Source organism: Medicago sativa, chromosome 4 (genome assembly GCF_051527215.1).
Source record: "Medicago sativa cultivar Bolivia chromosome 4, Bolivia_mono, whole genome shotgun sequence".
NCBI lineage: Eukaryota > Viridiplantae > Streptophyta > Magnoliopsida > Fabales > Fabaceae > Medicago > Medicago sativa.
Genome location: NC_140752.1, coordinates 88,220,246 through 88,235,608, shown reverse-complemented (window position 1 = coordinate 88,235,608; position 15,363 = coordinate 88,220,246). Strand labels below are relative to the sequence as shown.

General features: G+C 32.3%; 2 protein-coding genes across 3 annotated transcripts; both read right to left on the bottom strand.

Moving 5' to 3' along the window:
- LOC146933349 (mitochondrial dicarboxylate/tricarboxylate transporter DTC-like) lies at positions 1-5,135 on the bottom strand. 2 transcript variants are annotated; one of them, XM_085705143.1, is made up of 5 exons: positions 5,100-5,135; positions 3,089-3,154; positions 2,667-2,769; positions 525-739; positions 1-404 (listed from the first exon to the last, which is right to left on the bottom strand). In XM_085705143.1, the coding sequence occupies exons 2-5, from the start codon at positions 3,116-3,118 to the stop codon at positions 360-362; spliced, it is 393 nt and encodes a 130-aa protein (XP_085561269.1). In that variant the 5' UTR covers positions 3,119-3,154; positions 5,100-5,135; the 3' UTR covers positions 1-359. The 2 variants fall into 2 exon arrangements, with proteins under 2 accessions (XP_085561269.1, XP_085561268.1); XM_085705142.1 differs by lacking the exon at positions 5,100-5,135 and adding an exon at positions 4,304-4,906.
- A 230-nt stretch (positions 5,136-5,365) lies between these two features.
- On the bottom strand, positions 5,366-10,017 carry LOC146933348 (Xanthine/uracil permease family protein). The gene is made up of 13 exons (XM_085705141.1): positions 9,781-10,017; positions 9,584-9,681; positions 8,439-8,615; positions 7,986-8,086; positions 7,800-7,875; positions 7,627-7,686; positions 7,196-7,380; positions 6,850-6,946; positions 6,587-6,732; positions 6,416-6,507; positions 6,235-6,312; positions 5,982-6,142; positions 5,366-5,739 (listed from the first exon to the last, which is right to left on the bottom strand). The coding sequence occupies exons 1-13, from the start codon at positions 9,869-9,871 to the stop codon at positions 5,527-5,529; spliced, it is 1,575 nt and encodes a 524-aa protein (XP_085561267.1). The 5' UTR covers positions 9,872-10,017; the 3' UTR covers positions 5,366-5,526.
- Between the last annotated feature and the right edge of the window lie 5,346 nt (positions 10,018-15,363).

The window sequence follows — 15,363 nt, the reverse complement described above, 5'->3', positions numbered from 1 at the left end:
TGAAAAGAAATCTTTTAATGATATATAGGTATTTAACAATAGAGAGGTCAATGGTATATAATTTTCACGAATGATCCGATGATCGATACATCATCAACTTCACGTGAGTTATACAAGACTCACTAACAGGAAAGCTAGAAAACCTAAAACAACCAATCAGAGTTGGTATCAGCAGAATAAAATGTATAACCAGAAACAGTAGTACAAATGCTAAACGGAGGTGGCATTGATAGGAGTAAAGAGGCTACACAAGTACAAGAACAACAAAAGCTTTTCCTCTATAGTTCAGCCCCCAAAACCATAAAACTCCACACTGCATAAGAAATACCAGATGTTATTCCCTCAACAAGGAATAACATTTAGACGGACTGTTTCCAGAGCATCTTCAGGATGATAAACATGATCTGCAAAAAACAATATATAAATGTGTCAACAACAACAACAACAACAACAACAACAACAACAACAACAACAACAACAACATTAGAAGTAGAAATAGTAATTAGAAAAATATGCAAAAGTACCAAGACACGATGAACAATCCTAGCACACTGGATAAGAAACCCAGTGTAAAATGCAGAAAGTCCTTCTTCTTTCAAGATTTTGAAAGCACAATCAGAATAGGAGCTATAAGGATAGTTTCCTTCGAGATCAGGTTGCATATTCAGCATTTTAGTTTTCACATGATGAACTGGAAACATCACAGCTGCTAAAGAAATAAGAGATATACTGATTCCACCTGAAAAAGAGATTTATTAATTAGCAATTGCAAGATTTATTAATAAACAATTGTAAATAATCAGAACAAAACAAGAATTAAGATGAAATATTTCATTTTATTGCGATCAATATTATATTAAAAGGAAAAACAAAAAACAACAACATACTACACAACATAATACCTATGATCTACATGAATCTAGTTTGCTAACAACACATCTATATTAAGGGGATAAGTTCAAGTAAGATTAATGGAAACATATTCAATCTATAGTGTTTGTGTGTGTGTAACACTGTTCATTAGCTTCAGAAACACTTGACATTAAGAAACACTAAACATATCTGAAACTGTTATTTCTGGAGCTTTGGATTTTCTATGAGCAATGTTGAAACATATAAAGAAATGTCTTAGTTTCAGAATCAACACATTCTATAGAATATTGAAGTCTAACAACTATGCTCAAATACACAAAATTTGAATGAAATGAAACTTATTCATAGGCTTTTAAATGATTAGGCATTTGAAGGAATGAAAGGACTAAAATCAGATCTTAAACAGAATCACAGTATTCACTGGAATTTAAGAGATTTAAGATATGATATACATAAAAAAAAAAATAAAAAAAAATGTTTCAAACAAGTCCAGCCCATTCCTAAACACAAAATTTGCATGAAATGAAACTTATCCATAGGCTTTTAAATGATTATGCATTTTAAGGAATGAAAGGACTAAAATCAGATCTTAAACGGAATCAAAGTCTTCATTGGAATTTAAGAGATTTAAGATATGATATACATGAAAGAAAAAAAGAAAAAAAGGTTTCAAAGGAGTCCAGCCCATTCCTCTCCAACCATGAAACTAACAAAAAAAGGGTTCTTAGTTCTATAAACCAATTTTGGAGATGCACCAACAATCAAAACAAAGACACGGATAATTTTTCGATACATCGCATTTTTTATTGCAATTTCAAAAGTGATGAAATTTGTCAAAATTTACTTATATTTGCATTTGATCTCAAAGAGAGAAATCTAACTGCATAGCAAAGCATTCTAAAATAGGAAAGCAGAACAGCTAAAACTCATGCATTACCGAGATAGTAAAATCGTAAAACATGAACTCATAACATGAATTGTAAGATTCTACACAATTCATTAAACTCATAACATGCATGAAAATCAATACTCGTGCATAAATTAACATTATTAAGTGAAAGTAAGTCTTGAGATTCAAATACTTAATTAAACTTATCCAAATATGGCTTTTGATAGAACACTATGGCGTCATTTGATCCATGTAGCCAACCCCACTTAGTGGGATAAAGGCTTGGTTGTTGTAAACTTAAAAGTCATAACTATGTGGTAAGTAAATTTTTCAGATAGCCAATAACTCATAATTTCACAAGTCATGAACAAATCAACTTAATCTAGCCTTGCTTAAATAACCAATAACAGCAACGGAATTAGACATTCTAATGAGTCGAATAAAAGAACTAAACAAAAATATAGTACACAAGGGGGCTTCTGGTCACGAGAAACAGAGCACAAAACAACAGAACTCAGCAGCAAAACCAATCCACAACAGAAGAGGATTTTAGTTGCAAAAACAGAGCACGAGAGAGGATGTGTTCTGGTATGAAAGTAAACAATCAAAGAAATGCTCAACAACTGAAAACCAGAAAATGTAGCACCAACACTTCCGATGGAAGGAATGTCAGTGTCAGACATGTAGCACCAACTGAAAACCAATTCATTTTTTTCAAATTTTTACTGGCGTCAAAGTGTCTGTGTCGGTGTATAATAAACAAATAAAACACAATAAAATCCCACAACTAAAACATTCACATTGCAAAATACTTAAAAAAGAGAAACATAAGATTGAAATGTAGAAAGGGACCTCAAGGAAGATTTATGGCAGATTAGTTAACAATATCAACATAGTTACTTACAGATAGCAGCAGTCGTTTCATCTAGACCAATAAGCTTGCAGAACTTGGCAATTTGGAAATGAACAGCAGCCAGTGGCACTTCCAACACAGAATGTAGCATAGACTGCATCCAACATTGAAATTATCAACACAAATCTTATGGACAAAGTAAACCATGAAGATTAAGAAAGCAAGGATGTATGATTGGAGAAGATTGAAATAGAATCCAAATAAGGAAAACATAGGAAGAAATGAGAAAATCTAAAACTAAATTAGTTCTCAATTATCGACAAATTAGTAGTTCTCAATTGTTAAAGCAGAGATAAAAACGCAACAAATTCACAAGAGTAATAGAAGCAACCCTATATTAGTTATTAGTTATCAGTTACATATTAATTATCTAAATAATTCCAAAAAGTGTACAAAAAGAAGAGAGTCCATACCTCATACGTTGAATGAGCATGGTTGTCCATAGTGAATAGTCAGAAGAAGCAGGAGAAGTAGATACCCTTTCAATAAAATGAACCAAACAATAAAAGAATGACACCAGAAAATATAACCACCAAAAATAGAGACACGCATGACGATAATTAAATTAAATAAACCTACATTAAGCAAACAGAATGAGAGAGAGGCAAATTAAAATTGACATCATGGAAGAAATGAAATGAAAGTACTTCTAATTCTAGTTCAATTAAGATATATGTCAACAATATCACAATGGTTACTTACCGGTTGAAAATCTCCTCTTATTCTAACTTTCCAGTTTTCTTATATTTTGGAATTCTGTTTTGATTTGTGTTGCAATTAATTAGAAAAGACAGTTTATTCTATAACTTGGTCATATTTATATAGGATTTTTTTTGCGTACGCATACCTTACTTTTCAATGCAAAGTTATTTTGCATACATGTGTCGCAGACGCTTACTGACCAAGATACCATAACTTTACAAGCATAAATTCTGGACAATAGAACAGGTGTGGGTACGAGATACATGTTCTATGGTCTAGACTCTACGTATGTTAATATGAATTTCGAAAACTAAACATATTTGAAAAACAGAATTTTGCAAAAACAAGCTAACATCATAAAACAGTGACCATAAACAAGGAGCTATAGGCTCTGTTTGGTAAACCCAAAAAAAGAGCTTTTAGCTCTTAGCTTTTAGCTTATAAGCTCATTTGACAAAAAAAGCTCTGTTTGGTAACACTTTAGCTCTGTTTGGTACAACGAGCTTATAGCTTATTTCAGGAGCTTATAAGCTATTTTTCAGAAGCTACTTCAAGTAGCTTTTGAGCTTATAGCTTTTAGCTTCTCATTTTTTCTTCCATATTTACCCTTATTATTCAAAGCAAAAGCTATCAGCTAATTTTACCAAACACTTCAACTAGCTTATCAGCTAAAAGCTATCAGCTAGCTTATCAGCTATCAGCTAATTTTACCAAACAGAGATATATAAATCATTCAACAGCCAACATCATAAAACCAAAACATGACTATGAAAAATCACTCTTGAACAGTGACAATATTATCATCCCATTTGTCAATAATCAATGAAAAGAATAGACTCCGATCAAGTATAAACAAAGCTACAAATGAATTTTGATTTTATAAGTGGTGAGAAAACGAAGTTCTATTAGGTAGTTTAATCACTCACTTGCACTCCACCTTATTCATTGGTATTCAAATACAGAGCAATAAACTGTTGTTCTGCCCCCGTTTATCTATCTCTCTCTCTCCCTTCCACGGGCACACCAGCACCATCCTTCTCCCTCCTCCTTGTCTCTGCCATCCTCAATCCCTCTCGCAATTCACCACCCAAAACAACCTCTCATCATTCATCTCTCTCCCTCTCTTAAACAAGCCACCAACAACAGCCTTGCCTATCAGTCCACTGATGGTTCCGGATCCGGCGTGCTCCACCATAGATATCACCGGCACTTGCTTCGCCGGATCCGAATCCGAATTTAGATTTGAATTTGGCTGTGGGCGGCGTGAAGGACAGCGGCCGGCCGTGAAAGTGAGTAGGAGAAGAGAGAGGAAGGTTTGAGAAGAGAGAGAGATAAGATAGCGAGAGGTAAGATCTGGAATCCAGAACGGCAGAGGGATAGGTGGAGACGGCGGCGGCGGAGCGGTCGGAGATGGCAGCGGCGGCGTGGTCGTAAAAGTAAGAGGAGGGAGGGAGGGAGGGAGGAGAAGAAAGAGGTTCTAACTTTTTGTTTGAGTTTCTTTTTCCTGTGAGTTCTGAGGGTGTATTGGTCTTTTCAAAATTATTTTGAATTTGTAAATAAATTAATAAAAATAGAACAAATGCCACATAAATGTGTGTGTGTGGGTGGGACAATATAACTATAGGCCACAGAAAAAATAAAATTAAAAAAAAAAAAATTAACTACACAAAAAAATAGGAAGATAGCCTTCAAAAAACAAAAAATAGGAAGATATGAAAATACCTTCCAACACGTGAGAGAGAGCAACAGCACTATCCCTATCCCGTAGCTTTAGGCGCATTATTCTATATATAATTTGCTCACTTTTCCCTACTCTCACGGTATTCAATGTGGGACTTTTCATTTATTACCCTTAAATTTTTGACACTGTTTTTCCAATCTTGGTTCTTCTTCTCTTACAAATTCATACAACATATATTGAACCTTTCCAATCACAGCAATTGGGTGGGCAATGAATTTGGAAAACTAAATAAAACCACTAAAAGTGTTAAAAATGAATGAAAAAATAATAAATATGTTTGAAATTAAAAGAACAAAATGACCTTTTGTTCTATTATTACATGAAAATAATCAAATTCACTCGCAAACCGATCATCATATAATACAAGTTTTTCCTCAAACTCTAGCATCTCTCTTATGTAAGAATTCTCTATGATGGAGGAAAGAAGCGGTTGAGATTGAAAGGTAGGGAGTAGAACTCTTCATTCCTGCTATCAGCTTTAAATGTTCTAAACTTAGCCCACCATGGCATTCCCCTATCTTTGGCACTGTCCTTATAGTCAAGAGTATTGTCCAAGAACACAGCAATAATCAATGCAACAGTTGGTGAAGAATAGAAGATGGTATTCAGGAAGTCATTGAACTGCAAAATCAAAGGAAAAACATATTTTCATCAATAAAACTTATTGAACATATTGTAAAGCTCAGTTGCAAGTAACACAATCTACTTATTTATTGTTCAAGAAATTCTTCTCTTAATGAGTAATGACACATGTTGAAAGTTCACACTTCTGTTTCGCGCATTCTATCCCCTGAATCGTGCAAAAGCATGAGTCGAGATATGATGGTGAAGCTGAAGCAGTATAAATAAAACAAGAAACTCACCCATCCAGCTTTGGTATGAGCAGGACCATGAAGGGCCCTGATAGTGTATTCTCTGAAATATTCAGGAATAGACAAGCCTAAGAAAAGGGCCACACCAGTAATAAAGAGGTTCCTCATTGAATTCATGTTGGTGAATTGCAAAAATGATAGCCCTACAGAAGCTGAAAAAAATATAACGATTGTCATAAGACCATACAGTGAAGATAGCCAATAGATGCTGAGGTAAATTCAAAGGGTTGGTTGTACTACTTACCTACAAGACCAAACAAAACACAGTATATAGCAGCAAAAATAGGGAATGGTATTGATGCAAATAAAGCTCCAAATTTACCTGAAACAAAGAACCAGGTTATGATCTTTAAAGTGAAATTATGAAATTCGAATCAGAACTAATTAATTTACACATTTTCATCACCCTACAGTTTGCCACTCACCTAACATTGCGAAGAATATCATAAATCCAGCAGAAACTTGAATAACCCTTCGGCTGCCAACACGGTTGCTTCCTAGAAGCCCTACATTCTCTCTGTCATGATACTAAAAGAATCAATTTCTGTCCCACAAAAAATGAAAACTATATGAACGATAATAAGAATAGCACGTACACAGAAACTGTTGAACCGGTTAGTGTTCCGAAAAGGCCATTCATCAAAATTCCAATTCCCTGCCAACCGATACCACGGCTCAGGACATGAGCAGGCGGTGGTGTGGCACTTGCTAGACGCGATGCAGCTTTGAATGCTCCAGTTGACTGTCAAAATAATAAACGGCGATAAGCGTTAGTCGAAAAAATAAACGAGTTTGTGTGTTACATAAGCATACCAGTATAATTTTTCCAATGATAGTCATTTAATGTAGTTGAAATTACCTCAACTAATGAGACTAAAACAGCAGCCATCATTCCAAAAGAGTGGCCAGCATCAAATGTAGGAGCACCCCACTCAAGAGGGTATGGAATCTTTATCCTGCACCAACATGTGTCAAGAGTCAATGCCAATAGCTCAATACACCCTCCGGTCACTAATATAAGCAAAAATTCACTTTTTAGATACATTTAATTAATGATGTATGTGGTCTTTATTATATGTCACATACATCATTAATTGAATGTATCTAAAAAGTAGATTTTTGCTTATATTAGTGACCGGAGGGTGTATTTTCTTTGCTACATTGATATGCAAATATTCAACAACAACGATGCTATTGGTACCAACCAAGGAGCGGAAGAAATGAGATTAGCCCTGTCTGTCCTACAACTATGTTGAGTTACATCCGGCCGGTGTTTGTATGCTCCACTCGCTGTCAATAGATGTGCATATGCCCATATCACTGTGGTTGTTATGAGTAGAGCAAATCTCTCTAGTATCGGTACTTGTCTTGTCTGAAAATTTTTCAAGTACTGCATACAACACATCATAATACATTAAGGTCATTCATTCAAACCTATTCAGGTGTAACAAATTGAACAGAAAGAGGTGAAACAATTAAAAGACTATTTCCTCCTTCTTTCTTGCTCTAGGCTTTCAAAATCAATAAGCTTCGTAATTTTCTATATTGTATTGACAAAACAAATTTTACAACGCCACATTCCACAAACTAATTTAAACTTAAACTTTCTAATCCAGTCCAGTTATTTGACATATACCTGAGAGAACACTACAAACAAGATTAGCATGGGAATTCCAATTTCAACACAAGTCCCCACCTGAGAAAGGACAGAACAGCATGTTGAGCATGAGCAATATGATCCAACAAAAATATATATTTAGATATTCTGAATACAAGTACAAGTCACGTGGTTTCAGTGTTGTACTATACCATAGGGAAACCTCTGTCAAATAATCCAAAACCAACTAATGTAATTACTGGAACCATTCCAAGTGGGCTGAAAAATCTGCATTAAAGGAAAAGGACATACATTATTTGATATTTGATACTATATAGAATCTTCACTCTTTGACTTACAAAAGTATATATGCATTTCACAAAAAAAATAAGGCTTACCTAGAACAAATAGCCCATATTTGACTAAATCCCAAAATAATTTGTATGCTTGATGCTACAATTAGTGCACCTTGGACTGCTCTCATTGTGCTAAGAAACCTCTGGAGATACACAAACATGGAAGATGCATTAGCTTAAATTATGGTCTGTGCTGTGAATATCAGAAATTCAATATAATTTGTATGCTATACCCTCTACATTTATTATAAACTGGTTCATGAGTTATTTTTCTTCTAATAAATGACTAGTAAAGTAGACAATTTCATCATAACAGGTATGTATTAGCCTATTAGGTACCATTTAGATCCCACATATTGCGAATAAGTTTAACAATAGACATTATAATAAGTGAAATTCAAACATGTTAACTCTAGTTAAAACAGATATGAATGTCATTTTGTAAAGTAATTCAGTACAATATCTATGAAAGAGAGATTAGAGAAATGTGCTAACCAATTGTGGGTCATCTATCATTGCAAAAGAAGGGTCACGAATAATGGATACAATGGGGACCATGAATGCATATGATCCTCCTATCACTGTTGGTAACCGGGTTCCAAACAGTGTTTGCAAAAGTGTATTAATTCCTTCAACAAAAAGTAGAGTTTGTACCACCCTTACTTTATCATCCTGCAACAATAAGCCAATAATGCAATATATGAATATCAATCCTCTATCTTGGTAAGTTTGAGGCAAATTCATTTCACTTCCACCAGATTTTCCTCTTTTGGGAGACCCACCACTTCATTTAGCATGTGACAAAATCCAGTACACAAGACAAAAAAAATAGTCCAAACATGATAAAAAAGAAAATAAGAAACTTTACCCTTTGCATCTTATCAAAAATAATATACTCCAGTATCATCCATCAAAATCAAATCAAAGTAGTTACTCACAATAAATTTTGTTGCATTTGATCAAATTATTTTCTTTTTTCAATCATATACTTAACTATTTATTATCTCATTCTACTTATGTTCCTCTATCCAATAAATAGTCTTGGGTATTTGAGACACAACAATACTCTTTTCGTCTCATTTTAAGTGTCATCCTTGCTAGTATTTTTCATTGTCGCAAATAATTTGTCTATTTTATAATGTCAATACAACATTTATTATTCGTTTTCACTAATATACTCTTGTTTATTATATTTCAATCATATAATTATTTCACCAACTATAATTAATACAGGTGTTTTGGTAAATAAAACACATTTTAATATTAAAATCAACATTACTAATAATTTCCTTAACAACAGTGTAAAATTCAATAGAAAATCAACCACTATTCAATCTGATTCAACTAGAATGTTATACCACCATGATTAAACCAATAGACAAACTAGTAGGTTACCGTTACAACCTGTTAAACATACCCCAATTTCCAATTCAACCAGTTGAACTGAACTGACTGGTTCGACTCGTTCGGTCCGATTGTTAAAACATTGATCCAAACACAATAAAAGGGAATTAAGAAAAATTTCCTAAGTAGAGATATTTGCATAGAGTACATTAAATAATTTCATTTTCATCAATCAATCAAAATAATAAATAAACTCAAGTAGTAGTTAAAAGAATTGAAGTTAGGAAATAGCTTACATCATTTCCACCCATTGAAGGAACAAGAAATGAAGGAATCATAACTGCAGTTCCTAATGCCAAAATATAATGTTGAAAACCAAGAAGTATTGTCTCCACTGTTAACAATTCAAAACACAAACATATCATTCACATAACAAAACACATTAAGAATCATTCACAATAAAGTTTGAAGCTATATATGCATGCAAACATACCCCAAGATGGATTTGAATCTATACAATACTCTAAACCCTGAAGTTGATCCATTGGTGAATGACTTATCTCTTCTGGCTTTATAGCTGCCATAATCACTTCCAACTTTGCAACTTATGATTATTGTTTTACCTTCCAAATCCTACTAGCTTGAAGAAATGTTGTGTTTAGAGAGATTAGTGGGGTGAGAACTGAGCAAGAGAAAATGTACTTTGTTTCTTCCCACTACTGTGACACTTAGTTTCTGTTGTGTTAGAACTTCTCTTTTTATGTGTGCTTTTGAGTTAGAAATGATGATATTAAAATAATAAAGTTACAGTGTTGTATTATTATATAGTATTATAAACTAATGTGAAAGGTTCCGTTAACTTTTGAAAATTCCATGAATACCCCTTAAGGAAGTGCCAAATAAACTGAAACTCAAATGTTACCGTTGCTTGGGTTTCATTCCATTAAACATGGCTACCTTTTTTGGTGATGGAACTAGTTCTAAAGTTTGATTTTGACCTAAGGTTATTAATGATACTTGTTGAATATTGACTTTGCTTTGAAGGTAAAAGGAGAGGAGTAATACGGAGCTGAGGGGATGTAAATGGATTTCTACTTTTAAGGCGGATAAGTTTCTCACTTTAATGTGTTCTTTTTCTTTGGTGAACACTTTAATGTGTTTTAAGAGAGAAAAATGAGAAAAATAAGGGAAGAAAATCATAAAGTGTCTTATACTACACCTACATTTAAAGCATTTATAATGGAGAAACTCATATTTAGATACATAAATGGATCACACTTGCATACATTACTTCTTTATAATTTTTTAATAGTTATATCTAATAAGGAGACAATTTCTTCAACCCACCACTTCAGACAAATTTCTTAAACAAAACGCATTAGTCATCTATTAATTTTTTTGAGAGAATTAGTTATCTATTAATAACTATATATCATTACATTTTAAAATGAGGGTCAGCCGCAGATAGAAATGATATTTATGTGAGACGTTCTTTCTATTAAGTATCGATCTTCTTTTCTCCACAATGGGAGTACCTTTTTGGATGGTCTTAAGTACGTCATTTTTTTTTAAAATAAAATATTTGTTGTTTAAAGTCTTGTGTATACTAATAAAAGAAATGACAATTGCACAATTATTTTATGCCAACTTTTGAGACAATTTTCTCTTTCATACTCATGTTGTGTTCCTACTCTCTCTACATCTCTATCTCTTTATTGTTTTTGTTCCACAAGAAGAGGGAAGAAATTGTAATCCCGAAAATTATACTGTTGTTGTACAAATATCATTTCTATGTTAATAAAGAGTGTTAACCCAAGATCACTTGGATGAGATGATAACACACCTCTTTCACCTTAACAAGAGGTTATGAATTCGAATTCGGTCATGAAAATGGATCAATGTTAAATCTCGTGAGAAAGAATTTTGTCATGCATTGTGATCCCACCTAGCTCAGATGATTAGTTTCTTACAGTTTTGTACAGATGATACTTGATTCACACACAAACAAAATAAATAAATGAATGTTAACATTGTACTCGATACAATTCCAAGCTAATGTGTTTTCATTTGAGGTGAGATAAAATAATGATAAAAAAATGTAAAAGTTGTTTACAACTAAAAATAAGTATTTTAATAGGCAAAATTGACAGATAAAGCGATTTATAGAAAGACGAGTTTTCTCTTAATCGATGAAAGGTTAGGCGAACAATATTGCACTCAAATAAAGGTTAGTCGATTCTTTCTCGAGTCTACTAAAAATATATAGGTCTTGAAGACATCGAACTTAGTCAAAGTTCGGTATAACTAGACAATGATGCACTAAAGTCATGATACATGTTCATATGGTCACTAACCGCAAGGAGTGATGGACAAGGATGCATGTTTCAATGGAGGCTGCGTACGACAAAAATTAGTCATTGCTAAACAAAACGAAAGCTCTATATCTATATAGCATGACAATCAAAATAAGTAGGGTAATGTTCATATTATAACGGTTTTTTTATAACTAGAAACTGCATAAGCTTGTCTTCTAAAAAAAGAAGGAAAAGAATATATCACCTTTCTATATAGTTGTCCTTGTTTTTTAAAGTGTTGGGTCATTTTCTTATGCAGAAGCTTTTTAAATTTCACAGTTAGTTTGGGACTACTAATAAAGAAAAGAAAAAGGTGATATTATGACTTGGTTCCAACGTGTGAAGGAACAGAATACCAATCTCCAACGTCTCTCTATCAGACGCCAAGACAAAGCAGCATTGATACTGGAGCTCAGTCTCAGATAGTAGTATCTATCTCAATTAATTAATAATAGTACTTTTTTTTTTTTGAGAGGATTAATAATAGTACTAGTTTTATGTATTACACGGGTGCATTATTATTTAGAAATGAATGCACCTGAATCAATGTCCCTCAATTTTCATGGTTAATTTTCAAATTCAGTATATATATTTCCACCATGTTTGTCCTTATCATGATTTTACTAGAAACTGTTAAACAAGTGGCCAAGCCACTCAAACATTTAAAGAAAAAAAAATTTGTTATATATTTTTTGTCGGTCTACGCTAAAAATTAATCTTTTTTTAGATGAATAAGTAAGATGTTTGGGGTTCAAACTACAATCCCCCAATTTATACTTATATAATGTTGATTTTTATTTCTACATATTCCACTAATGTAAGGTCGTCTTATTTTGGATATGGTTAGATAGTGCACATTAAATACAAACATGTATCTTTTAATATTGATTTAAATCTTGATTCGTCACATTGTAGGATACTAATCATTTCGGATGGACCAACTCCACTTGGTTAATGTCGGAAGGTTTCTTCTTCCTACAACATTTCATTAACCTAGTTAAAGTGGATTGTTTTTTAAAATTATGGAAAATATATTTATAAACAATTTTATAATATCGTGTTTTGACAAATCCTTAAAAACGAAAAAATTAGACAATAATTTTTATAAATTAATAATTTCACAAATTTTTTCATTTAACTGTTTGGTATTGTTCTTTAAAATTTTGAAATTAACAATATTTTTTACAAAGGAGTTAATAATGTTAAAAATATGAATAAATAAATCATAAAAAAAAAATTATAAAAAATTGCTAGCACGCATGTTTTGATTATTGGTAGCCCTCATGCGAATGCAAACAAACACAAGAAAGTTTGAACATCAAATAAATAAATATTGCTCCAAATAAAAGAAACAAAAAAAAGTTTGAACATATTTACTTCTTTTATCATCTAATATTTGAAAGGATAAAATAAAGATTCGGGGTCGAGGAAAATTGAAAAACATTTAAATTGTTAACTATTATTTTGCGTATAGATGTTCTTCCATTTAGACCTGACTTTTATGAAAGATAAATATTTTGATTTGAAATTGTTTCAAAATACTCATTTAAAGGATACTATATCATCGTCGAAATTCGAAGATCCACCTCAATCTCCTATCTTTAGACATTATCGTAATTGTTTTTGCTTTGTTTAAGGAACATCTTTAACACCACGAGAAGAATATACTTAATTATATGACTAATAATCAATCTAGCTTAAGAAAGCTAGGGCACAATTACAATGCATTAATAATATGTGCTTGGAGAGATAGAGCTAATTTTAAGAACATTAAGGAAGCTATACATCATCTCCCTCCCGGCAACTATAATGCGATCCCATGTCAGATTATGAAATGAAAAGTGAAATCTGAAAAAAGTATAGCAACCCTTCTTTAAGGGACTAAGAAAAAGAAGCAAAGTGATACTCCTAAGTTATCTCTAAAGGCACAATTCCTACGTATATTCCATTAACAACCAGGAATCATTAGTTAGTCAATCCGAGGAATCTAGTGGTGGCATATATGTGCAATAAACAAAATCGTAGATGACAAGAAAAATAGGTTTCACACTTTCACTTTTTGTTCATTATGATGGGTCTAGACAAAAAAAGGAAGTTGATCAAGAATGACTAGATTTGTGGAGTTGCTGTAGATGCTGACTAACTAGGATGTATTTGAAGAATGTTATGAAACAATTTTTTTTTTTGAAGGAGCAATGTTATGAAACATGCTGTGCACTTTATACACGATCAAGTGGTATTCATTTTTTTTAAAAATCAAGGTATTCCCTCCCACACTAAAATGTTTATCCATACATGCACATCAACCAAAGATAGCTACTGACCAAATAGTTAAGAGACTTAACTTCCATCATTGAAAAAAAATTGTCTTTAAATATAAGACCAAAGTTAATGTAAGAAAATTATTGTACGAAAATCAAAACGAATAGAACTATAAAAATTAGTATAAGAAAATAAAAATAAATAGTATATTATATAAGAACCAAAATTAATGTATACATTTTTATTGGAGAAGTATGAATTTTGACCTTTGTCTTTTGAACTGATACGTGGAGTAAAAGATAATACGTGATTTTGACGTGTGCCCCCTACAAAAACAAGAAAATAGGCAAAGCAACTTATTTCCATGTCATCACTTACTTTTCATTTTTAGAAACCGCAAAGCAAAAGGAAAGGATTCCATGTGAGTGGACTCCTGCTTTCACATCTGTTTGTTTAATTTGCTGGTAAAATTTGAATAAAAGTAAATTTGGTTGCATAAACTATCTCTCATTCTTTCTAGATCAATTAATAATAACTTATGAGTTACTTATTATATGTTTTTAGTTTATGAACGAATTAGCGGAGATAATGATAGTTTACAAACGAATTAGCGGAGATAATGATAGTTTACAGAACCAAAGGTTTACTCGTAAAACTCGTTCACCGTACTTAAATAGCTAGATGACCTACATGAGCATGTTTTTCAAGATCTTAGAAACTCAAATAGACATAATGAAATATTTGTTTGTATGGTACATATAAACATAAAAAGCACTTACAATAAAGGGAGAATGATAATATCGTAATCAACATTATTTCAAAACTTCATCCAAAACAATTTATATTAGTTTATCACAAATCACAATAATTATACATCTTTATTCATATATATAAAACTATTACACTTTTGGGTTGTCATCAAAATTGGACGGGAATACTATGATGAAAATTATACCTAATACGCCTATAGTTAATCCTTCACCCCTACAAACAACAAAAAAATGGAAAATTTACCCCTTCTTCATTTGAATCCACCGCCATAAAATATTTCCGATTTGTAAAAAAATTGGGAATTGAATAATTTCTGGAAAACTTGAGTTAAGTTTTATGAAAGTCGAAATTGCGAACTAGAAAAAATTATATAACTTTTTTTTTTTGAAGAAGCCAAAATGGAATTAGATTAAACACTAGGAGTTATTCATCTCGCACAAGGTGTGCAGAAAGAATCACTCTTCAAAAAATACAAGAAATGTATCTGTTCCGAAAAAAAAACACAACAAAAAGAAGGATGACAAAAAGACTACTCCCTAACACCCATACAAATTAAAGGGTGTCGCCACCAGTCATTATAACTGAAAGCTGAAGTTAGCCTATTCGCCTGTAGCCAAGAAAAAGATACAAACTTTACTTTGTCTACTAATTGAACCAAATCTAGTGTTTTGCTTTTGAAGATCCTATTG